The sequence below is a fragment of the Lissotriton vulgaris genome, chromosome 8 (genome assembly GCF_964263255.1).
Source record: "Lissotriton vulgaris chromosome 8, aLisVul1.2, whole genome shotgun sequence".
Taxonomy (NCBI): Eukaryota; Metazoa; Chordata; class Amphibia; order Caudata; family Salamandridae; genus Lissotriton; species Lissotriton vulgaris.
The window spans coordinates 1,534,918,950-1,534,941,392 of NC_141696.1; the positions used below are offsets into that span (position 1 = coordinate 1,534,918,950).

The 22,443-nt window shown below is 42.4% G+C and overlaps 1 protein-coding gene across 1 annotated transcript; it reads right to left on the reverse strand.

Annotated features, from left to right (window-relative positions):
• Window positions 1-12,946: 12,946 nt before the first annotated feature.
• LOC147700303 (uncharacterized) lies at window positions 12,947-22,206 on the reverse strand. The gene is made up of 2 exons (XM_086935680.1): window positions 22,087-22,206; window positions 12,947-14,229 (listed from the first exon to the last, which is right to left on the reverse strand). The coding sequence occupies exon 2, from the start codon at window positions 14,165-14,167 to the stop codon at window positions 13,403-13,405; it is 765 nt and encodes a 254-aa protein (XP_086791806.1). The 5' UTR covers window positions 14,168-14,229; window positions 22,087-22,206; the 3' UTR covers window positions 12,947-13,402.
• Window positions 22,207-22,443: the final 237 nt, after the last annotated feature.

Below are 22,443 nucleotides of genomic sequence, written 5' to 3' on the forward strand. Positions count from 1 at the left end.
TCCAGGCCTTAACACACATGTACATATGGATCATGACTATGTAGAGCTTCTCATCAATATACAGATGTAGAGCCTCTTATCAATGTACAGATTAACCCTCCAGAAGACGTTACCTTAAATTGGCATCATTCAGGTGTACATACAACTGAATCAAATAATGAGCACATAGGCATCTTATCATAACAGTCACAGAGCAAAATAAACAGCAATGTTCTTTAGCACAAACATCCATATGAAATACTTTCTTACTTGTAACTCCTGTTCTCTCGTAGGGGAATTTCCATTACAATCATAAGCACCAACTAGTCCTGCCCACGTGTGGGGACCTTGAAGCAGTTCTTTAATATATCCTAAGTGTGGAGCTTCGCCTTTCTTCAGAAAAGCCAGCAAAGACACTTCAGAAAACAACAGACTATGAAGCCTATATACCTAAGCTACAATGGCCAAATTCTTCATCATGAAGACAAAAAGGACCAGAATAAGGTAAACGAAGGCAATTTGAGTTGATTTGTAAACAGCATAAATCTCCCTCACAACCTCTTTTTTATGATAGGGATGAAGGAGAGCAGAACGGAGTAGCCATACAGGCTGTCATTATATGGCTAAAAAAGAAACTGTGCCTTTAAGACGCCAGACCATCATGCACAGCTGGTGGCAGTTACTTCAGATCATTTTGAAGGCGATGTGTGAACATTTGTAGATCCCATGAATACCTCCGTTCATACCACGAGGGAGGAGGGAGAGTTGCTTACGACTATAATGGAAATTCCCCTACGAGAGAACAGGAGTCGCAGGTAAGAAACTGGTCCTTCGCTAGTAGGGGATTCTATTTATAGTCATAAATACTGACTGGAGTAGCAAGCCCATCCTCATATAGCACAGTGGGAAAGACAGAGGATCCAATGGGAAGCTTAAGCAAATAGATGTTTGAGGGTAGCCTGCCTTACTCGAGCTTCTGAAATGGCGTCAAAATCTAGGCAGCAGTGCTTGAAGAATGCATGTACCGATTTCCAGGTAGCTGCTTTGCAAATCTGTGGAATAGGGATATTGCATAGTAAAGCAGCCGTAGCTGCTTTCCCCCTATTGGACTGTGCTTTAGGCTTAGCTGAGAGTCTTTTGTTAGCCTTTTGATAACACAATAAAATGCAAGACACTATCCATTGTGAAATGGATTGCATTGAGGTGGCTAAGCCTGTACGGACCAGACCATAGTTTAAAAACAATTGGTCCGATTTGTGGAGGTCTCATGTCTAGATAGAATTTCAGAACTCTCCTAAGATCCAGGGAGTGGAGAGTTCTTTCCGCTGGAGTAGAGAGATTCTGAAAGAATGTTGGCAATGAGATTGTCAGGTTGACATGGAAGTCCGAAACTAGCTTAAGGATGAACTTTGTGCGAGTTCTCATGGCCACTTTGCTAGAGTGAAGAACAATGTATAGTTCATGAGAGCAGAGTGCTTGAATCTCGCTAACTCTGCAGGCAGATGTTATAGCCCCAAAGAAAGCGGTTTTCCAAGACAAGTGTTGGAGAGATGCCTTGTGCATGGACTTAAAGGGAGCCTGCATAAGGCGTGAAAGGACTACATTAAGCTCCCATGCAGGGGGAAGGGTACCCTTTAGGAAATCCTTGATGGCACGAATTCTAAAAAAAAGTTTCTGAAGGATAATTCCTTTACGCACCAAGAGCTGCCAAGTACACTTTTATGGAAGAGAATTGCAGGCCAGATTTTGCAAGAAGCCATATGGAAGAATGACATCCTGGCAAGTTGTAGGGTATAAACTTTTGGAGGATCACCAGATGCAAAACCTCTTCCACTTCAAGGCATATGCTGACTGGGTGGACGGTCGCTTGGCCTCCTTCAGGATCTCCATAAAGTCTTGTGGCAGATTCAAATGCCCAAACTGCACTAGCTCAGGAGCCATACAGCCAAACTCGAAGAGAGATTGGGGTGTACAATCTGGCCTCTGAATGGATGCTGTAACCGGTGAAGAAGGTACGGGAACAACCAGTGGTGTGGCCACTTTGGAGCTATGAGGATCATCTTGGCTTTGGAGTGGGACAGCTTGATTAGGACCGCCGGGATCAGGGGAAATCTGTGGAAAAGCGTAAAGAAATTTGCCAGACCACTCAATCCATAGGGTATTCCCTAGTGCCCCTTGTTGTTACTACCTGGGTTCGAAGCAGCTGCATTTTTTGTTTTGTGTGATGCCAAACAAATCAATGGCGGGTGTACCCCACAGTTCAAAGATGTGCTAAAAGATGTTGTCGTGTAGGACCTATTTGTGGTTTTCTTGCAGAACTCTGCAAAGGGCATTCGTCTGTGCATTCTGCACACCTAAAGGGTGAATTGCCGTGATTTGCAGGTTTCGGACAATCTACCATTTCTATATTGTTTGGGCTTCTAGTGACAATGGCCTGGACTTCGTCCCCCATTCTTGTTGAGGTAGTACAGTGTGTGTATGAATAAGCATGGTCTGTGACTTGAATGAACGATGGAAGGCATTGAGCACTAAATGGACCGCTCAAAGAGGTTGATGTGGTAAGACATCTCCTCTGGTGACCACATGCCTTGAATTTGTAGACGATCCATGTGGGCTCCCTATCCCTGTAGTGATGCATTCGTCAATGTTGTCTAAGAAGGAACCTGTTGGTGAAAAGGCATTCCTTGAAGCAGATTGGCAGAGGAACACCTCCACTTGAGGGAATGTTTTGCATGGAGGGACAGTTCGATCCTGACGTTCCAATAGCCCGTTAGCTGATCCCACTGGTCCTCGAGGCATTCTTGGAGAGGTTGCATGTGGAGTCGGGCATTCGGAATGAGGAAGACACAAGAGGCCATTGAACCAAGGAGTGATGAGATCATACTTATCTTGGGATGATAGGCTGTCATAAAGAGACATTTCTGAAGGATTGATGAGCATCTCTCCGCCGAAAGACACACTTTTGTGCGAATGGTGTCGATGGAGGCTCCCAAATAATGCAATGTCTGGACAGGGATTGGTTGTTAATTGCTGTGATTGACATGAAGCCCCACACGAAGGAGGAGATTGCATGTCCAGTTGAAATTAAGCTGTGCCTCTTGAAAGGTTGACACCTTTACAAGCCAATCTTCTAGATATAGATAGACGAAGACCATGCCATGCATTTCAAGAATGTTCTGGGTGCTGACTTGAGGCCGAACTGCAGTACTTGGTATTTATAGTGGTCTTGCCCCATCACAAACCTCAAGAATTTCCGATGTTTCTTTGCAACTGGAATGTGAAAATAAGCATCTTGGGGGTCAATGGAGCAGAGCCTTGGTGGAGAGGAGGACAGATTTGATGCAAGGACACATCAATCTGTTGGCAAATTTCAGGTCGAGAATGGGTATGAATTAGTTCTTGCCTTTTTTCTGTACCAGAAAATATCTGGAATATATACTTGCTCCCTAATGATGGTGAGGAACAGCCTCCACCGCCTGTTTTTGAAGCAAAATGTTGACTTCTGATCTCAGCATCCTCAGATGGTGATTGTATGGCTTTGGTGGTATGGTCGGAGGAGGACTTGAACGAGACAGTATCAATTGCGAATAATATTCAGTACCCAGGTATCTTTTTGTTATTTCTTGCCACTCTGCCAGAAAATGCTAAATAATACCTGCGTGGGTAACGGAAGAGCAGGAAGGACCAATTCAAGGTTTTGTGCCTGTGGTATGCTTTCCACCTTGTGATGGCTGCTGCAAAGCTATTCCCATAAGCTGTTTTTGCTATGGTTATAGGGTCGTTGCTGTGATCCTTGATACCATGGAGGGGTTTGAGCCCCTCCATGATAAGGCCTAAACGATTTGCTTTGTTCCTTGGGCCTCTTTGGCTCTCTAGGCCGACCGCCTTAATGGTGTCCATTTAGGCCTTCATCCTAGTCACGTTATCGTCTGTGTGGAACCAGAAAATGACAGGTTTAAGATCTATTGTTGCGACTTCAGTTTCAAAGATGTGAGACGGAGCTCAGCATATCTGCAGAGGGCCACACCATGGCAATATTCGTAAGTGGCTAGGATTGAAGAATCAGCAGCCGCACTTATTATTTGGTTCGAGACCATCAAACCCTCCTCTATTATTTATAAGAAATCCTCCTGTTTGTCTCTCGCAGATCTTCATCAAACCTCTAGACAGATTCCCACAATGCCCTGTAGTATCGTTGAATAACGCTGCTGCATTTGCTGCTTTCATGGACATGGCAGCAGTGCACATGCTTTGCAGCCCACAGAATCGAACTTCTTGCTCTCCTTATCTTGTGGAACTGAGGAGGCAGAAGTAGTAGCGTGTTGTTTCTATGCTGCTAGTATTACTACAGAGCCCGGAGAAGGGACCAAACGCAGGAAGAGTGGATCCTGCTCAGAAAGGTCTGTACTTCTTTTGGATCCTGGATGGAGCAGACTTGGCTGAGGTTGGCGTCAAAAAGAGGTCCATGGCCAGTTCCAAGAGACCTGATACTAGAGGAAGGAGAGGTCTGGATGCTGTGCGCTGGTGAAGCGTCTTGAATATCATTGATTTCGAAGATGTAGGCACCGTCATTTGGAGATTTAATTCTGCTGCTTCTCTCACCAAGACCTCATGAAAGGTGGTAATATATTCTATGGGGGAGACTCTACGTGGAGGAGAGTCAGTAAGGGTAGGCGAGCAGCGTCCTGTAGATGTGGAGGACAAATATCTGGAGTGATGGTGAGAACATGATCGTGATCTGGATCTATGTGACCGACGGTGATGATTAAGTTGTCTTGATGAAGAACGCTGCAACATATGTGAGAACAATGGCGCATTCTTGAACGTGAACCTGATCTTGGAGGTGTTAGCGCAGTTAGAATTGGCGCGGAAGGCAGCGGCGGTGGAGGAGGAGATGAGGCTGGCAAGACTATATGTGTAGATGGAGAGGACGTCCTGGAATAATCAGACCCTGGTGACAGGGAAATGGGTCTCCTTTTCCTTTGGCGTATTCTGGACGTCGACATGCTCCTCAACACCGAGCGCCTGTGAAGCCTCAACATTGATCTGCTCCTGGACGTCGATCATCAGCACCACCTCGAAGTCGATAGGACTGTGTGTCGATATCGACCTGCTCCTCGACGGCGATCTGCTGCTATGAGTCAATGGCGGTGAGTCTTTGGCATTGACCTACCCCGTTTCGATATCGATCTTCTCTTTCTTTGAGTCGATCCTTGTTTTGGCGGCAAACAGGTTGGTGCCATACCTTGTCTCGGAGTGGATGCCCTCAATGGGGAGTGACACCATTTTTGAGCAGGAAGGATTGTTACTTACCTTGCAAGCATCTTTTCTTGCAATGTAGAGCTGTAGATTCACAGGCTTTGCAGACTCCTGCCATCGAGTGATGGGTCCAGATGTTTGCAAGTTGTTTTTCTTCGAAGAAGGCTTTTCCAGTAACGAGGTCAGAAGACTCCTCCTTTTGGTGATATTGCGCATGGGCATCAACTCCATTGTTAGATTGTTTTCCCATAAGAGGGTGATAATGGAGTAAATGTAGTATAGATTTGGCCATGCATTTGTAATGTGAGTATTTGTAAGATACGTAATAAGAACTGCAACAACCACTGGTGTCCGGGGAGGAGTGAGGGCACATGTAAATCTACAGCTCTACATGCCAAGAACAGATGCTTACAGGGTAACATAATCCGTTCAAGGCATGTGTGCTGGAGATACACAGGCTTTGCATAGACTGTATAGCAGTATTCTCATAAAGTGATGGCTAACCAGTGGGTGTTGCAGTTGTTTGAAAAAGTGTTTTTAGCACTGCTTGCCCTACATTAGCATGCTGACTTGCCAATACAGCCATACAACGTTTGACAAATGTGTGTGGTGTAGACCATAAAGCCACCTTACATGTCAGCAATGGAAATGTTACCTAAAAAGGCCATACATGCTCCTATTTTGCAAGTATAATGAACTCTAGGAGATATAGTTAAACTTATTTTAGCTTTAACATATCAAGTCTGAATACATTTAACAATCCATCTAGACATACTGGATTTAGAGATAGTATTCCCTTTATGAGGTGAAGCAAAGGCAACAAAAACTTGTTTTGCAAAAACTTTTTGTCCTATCAATATAGTATGAGTGCTCTTTTGACATCAAGTGTATGTAGACCTCTTTCTGCTATTGAATCAGGTTTAGGGAAGAACTCAGGTAACTCTACTGATTGGTTAATATGAAAAGCAGAGACCACTTTTAGAAGGAATTTTGGATTTGTACGAAGAACCACTCTAAATGAAGTTGAAAGAAGGGTTCTTCTAAGGTTAATGCCTGTAGGTAGCTCACCAACACGTTTTAGTAAAGTGAAAGCAATTAGAAAAGCAACCTTCCATGAAAGAAATTGTAATTAACAATTGTGTAATCGTTCAAAAGGTAGACCTATAAGCCTTGTGAGAACACTGTTAAGGTTCCAGAGAGGTGCAGGTGGTATTATTCTTTTAAGGCCTTCCATAAAGACTTTAATTTCTCGAACTTTGAATAAGGATAAATGTTGTCTATTTTGAAAATATGCAGCTACTGCTGCAAAGTATAGGCGATTGGATGTGTAGGCTAAGCCAACTCGCTGTAGATGCAAAAGATAACAAATAATATTTTGCATAGATGGATCTAGCGGATCAATTGCATTATTATTACAATATATCACAAACGTAGCATGCCACAGCGGAAGGTCTTTTGCTTCCTTAAGAATTTTCATAGAATCTGGTGTTAGTTTTAGATATCCAAACTCTATGATTTCATGAGCCACATTGCTAGGTTGAGCATCTTGGGGTTTGGATGTCTGATTTCTCCATGGTTCTGAGAGAAAGTTTGAAGTTATGTGACGCTTCTGGTGTGGAACTACTGAGAGTTCTAATAATGTGGTGAACAATGGTTGGCGGGCCCATGTGGGAGCCACCAGTATCAGTGTGAGAGAGATCTGCCTGAGATTCTGAACCAGAAATGGAAGAAGGAGAGACGAAAAAGCGCAAGTAAATATCGCTGATCAGTTGATTCACAGGGCATTGGCTTTGGATAGAGGTTGTGGGAACCTGGAGGCGAAGTCTGTGCATTTTGGGTTCTCTGCTGTGGCAAAGAGATCTATTTGTGGAAATCCCAATTTTTGAAAGTGCAGAAAGAGAACTTGTGGGTGAAGTTCCCATTTGTGTACTTGTTGCCTCATTCTGCTGAGGAGATGAGCGAAGATTTTGTCTGCGCCTGGAAAGTGTTCTGCCAGGAGTTGAATTTTGTGATGAATTGCCCAACACCAAATGGTGTGAGAGAAACGTGACAGTTGTAGAAAGTGTCAGTCGGGATCAGGGCGACTTACCCTGTCAGATGAGGAAGAAATGCTTTCAACGCTAGCGGAACGGCTTGCATTTCTAGGTAGTTGTTGTGATGGTTCTGTTGCTTGTTATCCCAAAGACCCTGAACTGTTAAATGTTGTAAATGTGCCTCCCCCCCACCCAGTGAGAGAAGAGTCAAACCATTGACGCTCTCAAAGGAAATCTCACCCTGACCAACTCAGTAAAATCACTTGGAATCACCCTTGATCGCAAAGTTACAATGACAAACCACATCAAGAACTCCGCAAAAAGCGCCTTCCTCAATCTAAAGCTCCTCAACAAAATCAAGCCACACATCCCGCAGAGGGATCTTCAACAAGCCACCCAAGCACTGGTCCTGTCCAGACTGGACTATGGAATCGCAACCCTATCCGGCACAGCCCTCTCCCACCTGGCACCACTAAAAACAACCCTCAATGCAGCAGCCAGAATGGTCTCGGGCGCAAGGAAATTCGACCACATATCCCCCGCACTCAAAGATCTAAAATGGCTCCCAGTGGAAATGCGCGCAAACTTCAGAACGGCCTGTCTCACACACAAAGCCCTGCACACAGGGAAACCGGAATATCTAGCCTCCAAACTCAAGAAGGCGGGCCAATCCAGAAATCTCAGAAGTTCAAACTCCCTATTACTCATTCCCCTGAAAACCCGGAAACAAAAAACCGCCAGCCGCTCTTTCGCCGGCAACGCACCAAAAATTTGGAACTGCATCCCAGTGGACATCAGAACTACCCCTTCCTTCCCCGAATTCAAGAGCAGTCTAAAAACCCTCTACCTCAACCGTGCATTCCCGAACTCTACCTCAATAGCCCACCATGGAACTATGACTACCTCAAAAACACTACCTCAAAACTGCCCCTTAGGCGGCTAACAACGTTGTTAAGAACCGAACTTGGATGTATCTTGTTTATTGTTTGCTGTACTGCTCCGCACTTATTTCACCCAGACCGACTGTAAAGCGCTCCGATACCCCTGGGTCTGGCCAGCGCTATAGAAAACTCCAAAAATAAATAAATAAAATAAATAAACTTGTGGAATAGGGTCGATAAAGGGCCGCCATTGTGATATATTTTGTGTGAAGCACCACTGCAGAGAGTGGTGAGTGCAGCTGTCTACCAACACTAGAGCTGACCCTGTGACTAATTCTACTGACGTGCTAAGCATTCTTGTAGAGGACGCATATTTAGTCTTGCATGAGGCACTATGGCAATGCATGATGCCATCATCTCCAGTAACTGCATGAAAGTTCTGACTGGTAGATACTGGTTGTTTTGACTCTGGAGTAACAGAGTTTGAAAATGATGAATCCTGGCTGCATTGGAATATGCTAGAGCCCTTTGAGTGTTAGAATGGCTCCTAGATATGGTCTTATTTGAGTGGGTTGAATATGGGATTTCTGTGCATTGACTGTAAATCCCAACTGATGCAGAAGTTTTATGGTAGCTTGTGTGTGTTGGCTTTTATGAGCCGATCGCCTACGTATGAGAAGACATAGATTTGCTGTTTTCGTAGATGTGCCGCTACTACTGCAAGGCATTTGGTGCAGTTGTTACTCCAAATGGAAGTACTTTGAACTGACAATGTTTTTTTCCTATCACAAATCTGAAGTATTTGCGATGTGCAGGGTGAATAGTAATATGAAAGTACGCTTCCTTTAAGTCTGGTGCTGACATAAAGTCGACTCGCTGTAAATGCGGAAGTACTTGTTGCAGTGTGACCATATGGAAGTGTTCCGATAATATGTATAGATTTAACGGCCTGAGATCCAGATTGACCCTAATGACTCGTTCTTTTTGGGAATTTTGAAGTACTGCAAATATACCCCTGATCCTTGCTGTTGTACCGGAACAGGTTCTATACCTTTTTTTGTTATAAGAGCTTGTACTTCTTGTTTGAGCAGATGCTGGTGTTTTAAAAAACTGTTTGTGAAATAGAAGTGCAATATTGGGAGGGTTGCTTGTAAGCTCCAGGCAATAACCATATTGAACAACGTCCAACACTCATTTGTCTGTTATTGAAACATCAATAAACGGGAAGAGACTGTTGTAATCTCCTCCCAACAGTTTCCTGGGGTGACAGACATTTCCCAGTCACGGCAGCCAGACTCTGGAATTCACTTCCGCTCCCAATTAGATTAAGTCACTCTCTTTATTCCTTCCGCAAAGGGTTAAAGACTTGGCTGTTCACCCAGTAACCCTCAGGAATTATATTAGAAGAGCCACAAGTCGAGTTTTCAGCGCCGAGACGCCCACGGGCATTCGTTCGCGCTTTACAAATCTCAAAAATAAATAAATAAATAAATGATTGGGGAAGTGATAGCAAGTCACTGCTTGTTAGTGGATGGAGGTGCGTGTTGGTGTACCTCTATCTCTCCCTTTAAAATAATTTCCCATATATCCAATCCTACAGAATCCTTTAGAGGGGGAGGATGATGTCTGTGTTTTGTAGGAAGATGCACCCGCATCTGTGGTATTATGTTTTGGAGCCTCCTCTGTAAAAAGAGCGACAAAAGGAACCTCTAGTAGAAGGAAACTAAAGTGCTCCCATAGATCTTACCACTTCTGTGTCCTTTTCATCTTTTCAAGTGAGGCCCAGAGAGGTGTTCCTTATCAAAAGGCGCATTAAGAAAAGTTTGTTGAACTTCTGGTTTGAAACCAGGAATTCTGAGCTATGCATGTCTCCTAAGTAGAATACTTGTGTTGACTCCACCAGCTGCAGTATCTAACGTACATCTGATCGAAGAATTGGAAATAAGTTTTCCTTACCGCACTATTTCCTGCCCTCTTTTCCGGTGTTATTCTGGGAGATATCGCAATAATTCTTCTATCTCTTCCCTGTGTGCCCCATCATACCTAGCAAATAGACCTTGTGCATTGGCTGTACGCCAATGGTTGGCTGATTGGGCAGCTACTCTCTTCCCAGAGGCATCTATTAGTTTTAATTCTTTATCTGGAGGTGGTGCCCCCCCTGAAGTTTATGAATTTGCCCTTTTAAAGACATTAGAAATTCAAACAGGAAATCCACTTCTAGGGCTTCTTTATGTAAAGTCACTCCATGGCAAGTGGCTGCCGTAGCAATTAAACTCCATATATGCAGTATTATCATGAGGAGGGGAAGGTTGAGCCGGATACAGCTCCGGGTCTGTGTCTACAAGTGGATCTATATTGTAGTCATCCCAAAGATCTGGTGGTGGTTGATCATAAGTATCATCATCATCATCATCTCCTATATCAGAATTTGTATTTCGAGAGCCTGGCGGTGTGGTGTGTAGATGTTCTGAAGCTGGTATAATAGGTACTGGTGAAGAAGGTGGAGGGGTTTGAGAAATGTTGAAAGGACTAGTAGCCATGTCCTTTTTCTTTTTGAGAGGGCTCTTGCATTCAATGTCCATTTTCTTTTTGAAAGAAGGTATTACTGGCTTAGTTGCAATGTGCCCAGTGTAAGGTTTGATATGAATTTACTTTTGTTTTGGATCCAGCTTTTGCTTCAATGTTTCTAGAATAGGCTCTGGTGGTTTTAGAGGAGCGTCTATGTTTCAGTGGTGAAATGTTTGGTGCTGAGCTGGATTTGTCCCTTTTATCTTATGAGCCTGAATGTTTCGGAATCGAAGGGGTGTTGTCTTGGCTCGAACCGGAAGGCTTGACTTGCTGTTTTGATGCAGAGTCGTAAGACGGGGAGTTGGAATCAATCGGAGTGCCTACTATCGCCTGTTGGCAGTGGAGGCCCAAAAGCCTTTTGTTCGGTGGTAGCGAGTTTGGTGGGCTTCGGTACTCACAGCACCCTGTCCAGCTGGAACGTTATGGGACTCTATTTCGATCTCCAACTCCGAATCGGAGTCCTGGAGAGAGAAGGCCTCTTCCGTTGCCGATGCTTCTATTTCCTCTAGTTCGATATCTTCTTTGAACATATCAGGGGTGTCCTCGATACACTGCCGCTGCATTTCTCTTTGTCAAGCTCAACGGTCCTGCAGAGACTTTTTGGATCGGAATGATCGACAAGTGTCGCAGTCTTCTTTATGCTCTGGGGAGAGACAGAGGTTACAGACCTTATGAAGGTTGGTGCACAAGTATTTGGAATGGCACTGAGGACAGAATTGAATTGGCATCCGTTCCATTGGCAGAAGACTTGATGATGGATTTTCGAGTGGAAGTAGATAGAGGAAAATGATCTAGGCCCGAAAGTCGTGGTTACAAATTCCTGACTGGATAATTAAAGTTTTCCAAATTTTCAACACTCAGAAGGGGGAAAACGCGATCGAACCATCGGTATGAGGGTAGATTAAACTACGTACCAAAGGGATCCCGATTAACAGTTTTGAATCAGAGCGCTTCAATACACGTTCAAACCCGATGGCAAAAAAGAAAACAATCTAACAAAGTAGTCTATGCCCATGCGCAGTTTCACTGAAAGGAGGAGTCATGTTACCTCGAGATTGGAAAACAATTTGAAGAAAAAACCATTTGCAGACATCCGGACCCAACACTAGATGGCAGGAGTATGCAAAGCATGTGCATCTACAGCACACACCTTCGAACACCTCTTTTTGCTGTTCCAAGTCCACCAGAGGTTGATGACAGAGCCCTGGTAGAAGCCCTCTCCTTGCTCTGAAGGCTCAGCTGCAGACTGTATATACTGCGCTGTTCTTCTGCGCCCTGAAGGTGAATCTTCTCCTTATCTAGTAGGGTTCGCCTGGAAAACTTCCTGCAGTGATGATAATATTCTGAAAGATGACTTGCTGGAAGACAAATAATACAGACATCACGGGGCCTAACTTGAATTTCTTTCTCCCAAAGGAAGGGTATTTATTAAATAAAGTTGGCATTTTTAAATAGAAAAAAACCCAAATTCCTGTCAGAAATGAATTTTGAAGAGAAAAGCCTTAGAAAGGCAGAGTTCAGTAGTCCTAGGTCCTGTCAGCAGGAGCCGGAAAAAAGAACTGAAGTAACTACCATCTGCTGTGCATAATGGAATACTCGAGGTCTCTGGTTTGTTGAAGACACAGTTTCTTTTTTAGCCAGATAATTACAGCCTATGAGGCTTCTCTGCCCTGTTCTCATTCATCGTTATCATAAGAAAGGGCTTGTGAGGGAAATTTATGCTGTTTACCAATCATCTCAAATTGTCCCCACTTACCTTATTCTGGCCCATTTTTGTCATCATAATGAATAATTTTGGCCATTCTAGCCTAGGTATATAGGCTCCATAATCTGTCTTTTTCTTAAGTGTCTTTGTAGCGAACCTCAACACTTAAGAAGATATATTAAAGTACTCCAGGGTTCCCGTATGTGGGAGGGACTATTCAGAGCCAATGATTATAATGGATATCCTGTAATAGAGAAACATGAGGTTCCACTCAGGTATAGCAAAACACAATCAAATAGCATCCTTCACTAATCAATACACGTTTGTTCTAACCTTGCCAAATACTATCTAGATACACAATTCAAAACATGACTAAAAACAATGCAAGCAGACTGGTCTGACTCTGGTTACTCACCAAATCTTAAACCTAGACAAGATTTTGAAAGCATACAAATGGTAGTAAGTGCTATACAAATATGCACATGTAATCACAATTTGAGAAATTACACTAATTTGAACATGTTATCTAGTTTAATAAACTGTTCATTTAAGACACTGCAATTTACAGATTTTCCGTCACCAACACAATTAGAGAGTTTTGTCAATAAATTACTCTGGTTTTCTGGACTGACTTATTTTTGACATGGACGTTGTTGTGAGGTGTGGCATACTAATGTCAGAAAACCAATACATACTGGAGGCTCTGTTCACAAATAAATCACTTTGGGTCCTTTTTACATGGCCTTTGTTTAGTGCTGCTGTTATGAGACCATCAACAGAATTACAACATAAACCTTGTAAATATTACTTATGTTTTCAAAAAATAAACTTTACTCCTACCACCCGCCCAGAGCTTTGCATTGAGGATTAAAATGGCAAACCATTTATTCCATGTGATGCTTTTCTTTAATATTCATTATAATTGTAGATTCTGGAATGCAGGGCTTTATTATTAAATTAATGCAATTAGACCCACATCACAGCGGTATGGAGTTCTGACTTGGCGGTACAGTTACATCCCCACTTAACTCCTTTTTTCCAGTGTGAACTTTCAGGTGTCGTAGAAGCTGTATCTTTTGAGTAAATCTCACCTCACACTCTGTGCACTGAAAAGGCTTCACCCCTGTGTGGATTCTCTCATGCTGCTGGAGCACATTGCGTTGACTAAAACTCTTCCCACATTCAGTGCAGAAAAATGGCTTCAATCCTGCATGTATTCTTAGGTGACACTGAAGATGTGCTTTTTGAGTAAAGCTCTTCTCACATATAGTACATGGAAAGGGCTTCACTCGTGTGTGGATTATTTGGTGTTGTTTAAGAGCATTGTTTCGGCTAAAAGTCTTCTCGCAGGCAGTGCAGGAAAAAGGCTTCAGTCCTTCATGGACTTTTTGGTGACCCTGAAGCTGTGCCTTTTGAGTAAATCTCTTCTCACATATATTGCAAGAAAACGGTTTCACTCCTGTGTGGATTATCATGTGACGCCGAAGATTTGCCTCCACAGTAAAGCTTTTCTCACACTCAGTGCACTGAAATAGCTTTACACCTGTATGAATTCTTAAATGAAGTTGAAGAGATGCTTTGCGATGATAGCTCTTATCACACTTTGTGCAGCGAAAGAGCTTTACATCTGTATGAGTTCTCATATGAAGTTGAAGAGATTGTTTCCTTATAAAGCTCTTGTCACACTCAGTGCAATTATAGAATTGCCTTCCTGTTTGCATTCTTTGGTGCAGCTCTAGCATGGATATCACAGTAGAGTCCTTCTTACAAACGTTCTCACTTGCTATTACTTTCTTTGATTGGTCTGTAGAACGTAAAGAAAACATATTAGAAGACAATTATTTTAAAACAATAAATGCAGCATTAAATAATTATATGGATATAGACCAATGATACATAAAGTCAGGGCAGCCGATAGATGTACATGTGATAATTGGTCAGACAAGCATAAGGCTCAGTCCATGAACTGTATAGATGGGAAGCGCCAAAGGGTGTTGTGATTAGTTAGCATTAGTTAGCATGAGATGATCTAGCTACAGGCAATAGTTGTGATTTCAGTGGCATGAGTACGATGATCATCATTACCACCAATATGATTCCCAGACACAGGACTATACAATTACAGGCATCTAAGCCTTGTATAGTACTTTAGAGAGACAGGAGGAGAAGAACAGTCTTATGAACCCTTTATCGGACTTCCCCTATACTTTACACAGCTATGTTATAGACAGGAGTTAGCCATAGCTCACTAGAAACTCTTGGCATACAGGTTGGTAGCCAGGCCAAGCTCAAGGATTGAACATGGACTCAGTTGATTTGATATGCAAGAAACAAACACATATATTTAGTCACAATTTAGAGGAAAGGACCTCATTGTACAGACAAAATATTAATATGATTTACATGCAGGCACCAAAGTGGGATCAAAAACTGACACAAAGCAATTAGGAATTGAAAACTTTCCAGCTATCACAATTAAGAATATTAAATTCAATTCTATGATGGGTACGGAGGTAAGAATTAAGCATTCTACTGTCAAAGAGACAGTAACAGAAACTTCAATACGCATGAGGCTAAAGGTACAAATTACAATTGAGATAGTACAAGGAACTCAATCAACCAACATTGCATTTGTATCACACCCTCCCACCATCTTGAAAGCCCACATCTTTGCAATGAACTGTAGAATAAGCACAGATAATCCTTTCCATCTTCTGTAAATCGTAGCGACTCAAGCAGCACTGTCTTCTATTCCTGTTGCTTTTTACTGCCTAAAATAAAACTGAATAATGTTACCCCTCATGTTTAACTAGAATATGTGCTAAATTAAGAAATCATCAAAACCAGGATGTGGCTTGAGTGAGAATGCCACATATGTGAAACAGCTAAGCTACACCATTCTCGTTCATTTCTGGAGTCTATGGCAACCACACCTGGAGTTGTGGCAACAAACCCTTGGGCACAGACAGGCACCACCAGACGATCTCAAAGGAGCACTGCAGATAGCTGCCACAGATTCAATGGTGCTGCGCTATGCTCCTAGAGGACTCCCAGCAACTAACCCTGAACCAGCAGTGGTGAAGCTGTTTCAGCCCCACTGGGCCTCTGAAGTGCACGGAAGACACTGTGGCCCCCCTCAAGGCTGAAAGTGATTAGGCATAGTCAAGGAAGAACTAAGTCAGAGAGTGCCAAGATATCCCAAGCGCAGCTGTGAACTATCAGCGCCTGGTCCTCATCTGCAGGGGACCCAAGAGACATATTCTGCTGATCAGTGCGTTGAATGGTGTGACAAGTGACTATGACAATAACAGAAAAGCTGAGACTCTTTGTCCAAAGACCAGCCAGCAGAAAACACAGCCACGACTGACAAAAGGGCAAAACTCCCTAAATTGCTAGATCTTAACTGGCTTGACAGGGTGATGTGTCACTCCCAGCTCACTATCGCTTCATTTGTGGGGTTCAAAAGCTAAAAGATGGCAGTAAATATCTCCCATGAACCAAAGCTCCAGAAGGCCTAGCTCTACCCTGGCTCTTTCAGGTGACTCAGTTACGCTTCTTGGTAAAATTGGGACAAATACATATGGTAAAACAGTGTTGTTTTATTGAAAAATCAATCATAAAGCCACTTCTTTGGTTGGTTCAGTAGCTGGAGAAACCAACAGAAGTTGCAGCTTTTACTAATCTGCCGTGACAGAAGGGACTATGAAAGGCTTAGATCAGTATTTCCTAAACTGTTGTTTGTGACCCACCGGTGGATTGCAAGCCATTTCTTGGTGGGTCAGGAAAGTCCAAGCAACAAGTAAAGATGCCTGTAAATTCTGTGTTTATCTTTTCACATTTGCATTTCTTCAACAGCAGAGATTGAATGTCAGGCTATATCTTCTGACAAGTTCCTGCTTCTTCTTTAACATGTTATCAGTGTTTACTTTTCTTTCTCTGACTGAAATGTGAGAAGAGTTTTTGAAGTGAATTATGTGCCAATATTTGGATGTCTTATTTTTGTAGCATAGTGAGTTTACAATGGGGTATACCCTAAGAACTCTCTGACCTGGGTCAGTTAACATAGGTATGTGTACAATGGTCAGGGTCTATTGATCATAATCAAGAATTTATCATAGAACTTTTCACATTAGTAAATTATTAAGAGATTACTTCCGTGCAGTACAAAAACATTTATTTCAACATTTTGAGGAAATTGTAATTCGCATTGTTCAAAATAAGTACCACAAGCAATATAACAGGCAAGAAACCAATTACTTCATTGGATTAAGGTAAAAACTGAAGGACATACGTCTCAATTAAATTCATGTGAGACAACGCTCTTGTGGATACGATTCTCAAGTGTTCACTACATAGTATACATTACAAATGCGCTCAAAAGTGACAAGGAAAAGAGACAGTTAAAGGGGATGGGCGTGGTTGGATACAGGTGGGGACTGGGTAAAGGGTGTTGTGACCTTATTACAATCACAGTGATTTGTGATGCAACATTTACAGACTAATTTTGTTCATTAGTTCCATTTCCTTCTTTAACATAGGATCCGTATTAATCAATTGGTTGCTTCCTATGTTAGGAGGGTGAAATACAATCCGGTCTACGTTTCGACCCCCGGAATAAGGGTTGATTGAAGCCTCATGCTGGGGTCTTCTTCAGGACTTAAGGGTACAGGAGCGCCTAAAGATGATACAATTATAGAGAGGACTGTATCAAAAACTAGAGTTTAAGAAGCACTGGTACTGCAACTAACTCGATTAAAAAGTGGGCTTCTTACTTAGTGTTGGGCCGTCCAGTGGCCTATTGACGTTGGACCATCATCGGTTCCTTATTGGTAAATGGTGACCTAAAGGTGTTTAAAATTGGAAGCATAGGTTTGAGTGCTGGGTTAATTAAGTAATCCTATGAGCATTTGCTCGCAGAAATGACAAAGGGGACACTTACTGGGACATCCGCGGCTTTCCAATCAATCAATTCATTGGATCATTTTCATTTCTTGGCTCGTCGAGATGCTTTTATTTCTAAAGATTAAAAGAAAAGGTTTCGTATAATGTAAACGAGTCCTAATCCAGTATAAGGGGATAATTTTTATCGGTATGAATGACACTGATATGTAGTCTAGTTCATACTTTAGTCAGGGGACAGCTGTAAGACAGGACTGGTAATTAGTAAGGTTATCCTGCGTCTCAAAATTAGTCTAGGATTAAGCGGTTAAAACAAGTCTAGCTTGTCTATCAAGTCAAGCAGATATTTGTCATCAAGGTTAAAGATACTCGGGAAGTATGGAATTCCTTATTAGAGGAAATATCTGCCGCTTACCGTCAGGACTTCATATGAGCGAGTGCTTTCAACAGCGCTGCCAGGCCGCGAGTGAGCAAGCCGCGATGTGCAGGCGCTGGATACTGCCTGGAGGCTCGTCGTGATCCTCCAATCAGGTTGCGGCAATCGCATCCTGTGCAGGGGGTGTCTACAAAGTTTGAAAGAAAGCTAAGGCAATCCCTAAGCCCTAAGTTAAGGGATCTTCTTCCTGATTTCTGAACACTACAGGTTCCTGCTGATAGGGAATCTTACTATCCTGAGGTAATTACACCCTGGAGTGGAACTTAAAAAGGGCACAGAGCAAAGTTAAACATGATAATAACCGTTTAGGTCTTACATTGGTAAATTTGAAAGCAGTGAAACATATTGTCATACACATAGGGATAGTATTCCGTAATCACTGAATGGCTCTTTGTCCGACTCGCCAAAATAGTGGTGTGTTTGGCGTTCAAACATAGCTAGGATGTAAGGAGCATGAAAGAAACATTATAAACGTGTCAACAGATTTTAGTCACAGTTGATCAAAGCCATTTGGGAAAAGGTTACATCTGTCTCATTTAGTCCACTTTGTACTGAGTCAAATCGCTGCATCCATTTGCATTCTCGTGTGTTCAAAGTGGAATCTAAATCCCCACCCCTGGGTCCCAGCCTTGCAGTTGCTGCATTTGTAATTCCCAATTATATTGGGGAGATTCCACATTGTTTGTATGGTTGGGGCTGGTGGGGTATCCAGCATGGAGCGGACCACAAGATCTCCGATACTTTTCGCCTTTTTGAAGGCATGCATGGGGGGTCTGGGACATCAATCACATCTGATATGATGCTCCAATGGTTGTTGACTATTCTGCGGATCTCGTTGCTCTTGCTGAAAAAAGTCGTGACACAGATCATCCTGTTTTCCGGGAGTTGACGGTTCCTTGGGCAGTTCCTCCGTATTCGGAGGAACTGCACCATGAAAGATGATTACTTTGCTGAATCAGATGAGCTTATTTGTAGACTACTAGAAAGAGGATACCCCAAAAGACTGGTCAAAAGAGCACGCAAAAGGGCATGGTTCAGTAACAGGGAAACCCTACTCGTACCAAGGAACCGTCAACTCCCGGAAAACAGGACCATCTGTGTCACGACTTTTTGCAGCAAGAGCAACGAGATCCGCAGAATAGTCAACAACCATTGGAGCATCATATCATACTGGATTAGGACTCGTTTACATTATACGAAACCTTTTCTTTTAATCTTTAGAAATAAAAGCATCTCGACGAGCCAAGAAATGAAAATGATCCAATGAATTGATTGATTGGAAAGCCGCGGATGTCCCAGTAAGTGTCCCCTTTGTCATTTCTGCGAGCAAATGCTCATAGGATTACTTAATTAACCCAGCACTCAAACCTATGCTTCCAATTTTAAATTACAAATGCAGCAACTGCAAGGCTTGTGCGCTTTGTATTGAAACAAAGACTATTACACACAATAACATTACTATTGATCTGAAAGCACTCACTAACTGCAACAGTAATGGAGTAATATATGCCATTTTTTGTCCATGCGGCCTGATCTACATAGGCCAAACTAAGCAGAAGATCAAAAACAGGATATTGCAGCATTGCAGTAGAATAAGATGCCTAACTATGGGGGCGCCCTTAGTGGACCACTTTCAAGCCAAGAACCATACACCCGAATCCCTTAAATGGGTGGTTATTGAGAAAATCACACTGGGACCCAGGGGTGGGGATTTAGATTCCATTTTGAACACACGAGAATGCAAATGGATGCAGCGATTTGACTCAGTACAAAGTGGACTAAATGAGACAGATTTAACCTTTTTCCAAATGGCTTTGATCAACTGTGACTAAAATCTGTTGACACGTTTATAATGTTTCTTTCATGCTCCTTACATCCTAGCTATGTTTGAACGCCAAACACACCACTATTTTGGCGAGTCGGACAAAGAGCCATTCAGTGATTACGGAATACTATCCCTATGTGTATGACAATATGTTTCACTGCTTTCAAATTTACCAATGTAAGACCTAAACGGTTATTATCATGTTTAACTTTGCTCTGTGCCCTTTTCAAGTTCCACTCCAGGGTGTAATTACCTCAGGATAGTAAGATTCCCTATCAGCAGGGACCTGTAGTGTTCAGAAATCAGGAAGAAGATCCCTTAACTTAGGGCTTAGGGATTGCCTTAGCTTTCTTTCAAACTTTGTAGACACCCCCTGCACAGGATGAGATTGCCGCAACCTGATTGGAGGATCACGACGAGCCTCCAGGCAGTATCCAGCGCCTGCACCTCGCGGCTTGCTCACTCGCGGCCTGGCAGCGCTGTTGAAAGCACTCGCTCATATGAAGTCCTGACGGTAAGCGGCAAATATTTCATCTAATAAGGAATTCCATACTTCCCGAGTATCTTTAACCTTGATGACAAATATCTGCTTGACTTGATAGACAAGCTAGACTTGTTTTAAACGCTTAATCCTAGACTAATTTTGAGACGCAGGATAACCTTACTAATTACCAGTCCTGTCTTACAGATGTCCCCTGACTAAAGTATGAACTAGACTACATATCAGTGTCATTCATACCGATAAAAATTATCCCCTTATACTGGATTAGGACTCGTTTACATTATACGAAACCTTTTCTTTTAATCTTTAGAAATAAAAGCATCTCGACGAGCCAAGAAATGAAAATGATCCAATGAATTGATTGATTGGAAAGCCGCGGATGTCCCAGTAAGTGTCCCCTTTGTCATTTCTGCGAGCAAATGCTCATAGGATTACTTAATTAACCCAGCACTCAAACCTATGCTTCCAATTTTAAACACCTTTAGGTCACCATTTACCACTAAGGAACCGATGATGGTCCAACGTCAATAGGCCACTGGACGGCCCAACACTAAGTAAGAAGCCCACTTTTTAATCGAGTTAGTTGCAGTACCAGTGCTTCTTAAACTCTAGTTTTTGATACAGTCCTCTCTATAATTGTATCATCTTTAGGCGTTCCTGTACCCTTAAGTCCTGAAGAAGACCCCAGCATGAGGCTTCAATCAACCCTTATTCCGGGGGTCGAAACGTAGACCGGATTGTATTTCACCCTCCTAACATAGGAAGCAACCAATTGATTAATACGGATCGTATGTTAAAGAAGGAAATGGAACTAATGAACAAAATTAGTCTGTAAAGGTTGCATCACAAATCACTGTGATTGTAATAAGGTCACAACACCCTTTACCCAGTCCCCACCTGTATCCAACCACACCCATCCCCTTTAACTGTCTCTTTTCCTTGTCACTTTTGAGCACATTTGTAATGTATACTATGTAGTGAACACTTGAGAATCGTATCCACAAGAGCGTTGTCTCACATGAATTTAATTGAGACGTATGTCCTTCAGTTTTTACCTTGATCCAATGAAGTAATTGGTTTCTTGCCTGTTATATTGCTTGTGGTACTTATTTTGAACAATGCGAATTACAATTTCCTCAAAATGTTGAAATAAATGTTTTTGTACTGCACGGAAGTAATCTCTTAAAAAATTACTAATGTGTAAAGTTCTATGATAAATTCTTGATTATGATCAATAGACCCTGACCATTGTACACATACCTATGTTATTTTTGTAGCAGACAAAATATAAATACCAGTAAATTAACTTTATGTGATCAACAGTTAGGAAAGCAAAAATGTAGTACGTGTTTTTTGTAATTCTGGCGTGTGCTAGAAAAAGAGATTTTAATAGGATCAAAACAAATAATTCCACTTTAATTAGTGATGCATAAATGATAAATATTAACAGAAATCCCATTTCCACACTTATACTTTGAGTGTATTATGCTATATGAATGAATCAGTAAAACTGTATGTCTAACTCCAGTTCTCCAAAATTGGTATAATTTATGTATTCACATGCTTGAATCACTCCCAGTCGTCAGGCTGGGAATTCCTAGTACATTAAAACAGCAGTATACAGTTTACAATATACATAACAAAGAATACAGTGTGAAAAGGACATAGGCCTGAAACAACATTTTATATTTAGTAGCACATCCATCCGATTAGAAAGAACCCAAACATCAGCCAAAGAGGTTAAAGCTCAAACAATCCTACTCTCACTAAAGGGCACCATAGGTCAGATTTCAAAGCACAAGTGTGAGCATATAATATGATGAGCCTCTGAACCGGGAGGAGGTAGGATGGTACGTGAATATATAAAACATACCAATGTTTGAGAACTGGAGTGACAGGTAACTAATTTCTTCTCCAACATTGGTTCTTTTATATATTCACAAGCTTGAATCAAATTACAAGCAGTACACATTATAATACATTGCAAAAGCAGGCTCACCTTAACCAAAACAGGTTTCTAAAACTGCCTGTCCCACTGCTGGGTCAGCTTCTGCGTCCATGTATAGGCAGTAGTGCTTCATGAATGTGTGCTGTCTCTTACAGGTGTCTGCACGGCAGATATCTTTTTAGGACACCCCCGCAAAGAGCGCCGCCGATGCCATGCTCCTCGTGGAATGCACCCCCACTTTTCCTTGTTGTGGGTGCTTGGCCTTGGCGTGACAGAAGGAAAAACAGGCAGAGAGTCAACAAGCTATCCCCTGCTTGGATAGGAGATGGACTGGTCTGGGCTGTCCAAAAGAGACAAACAGCTGGCTTGAAGAGCGGATGCCCTTTGTTTTGTCTTTGTAGAACCGGA

Coding starts and splice junctions, on each gene's coding strand:
- LOC147700303 (XM_086935680.1), bottom strand. CDS start 14,167: ATGCTAGAGCTGCACCAAAGAATGCAAACAGGAAGGCAATTCTATAAT.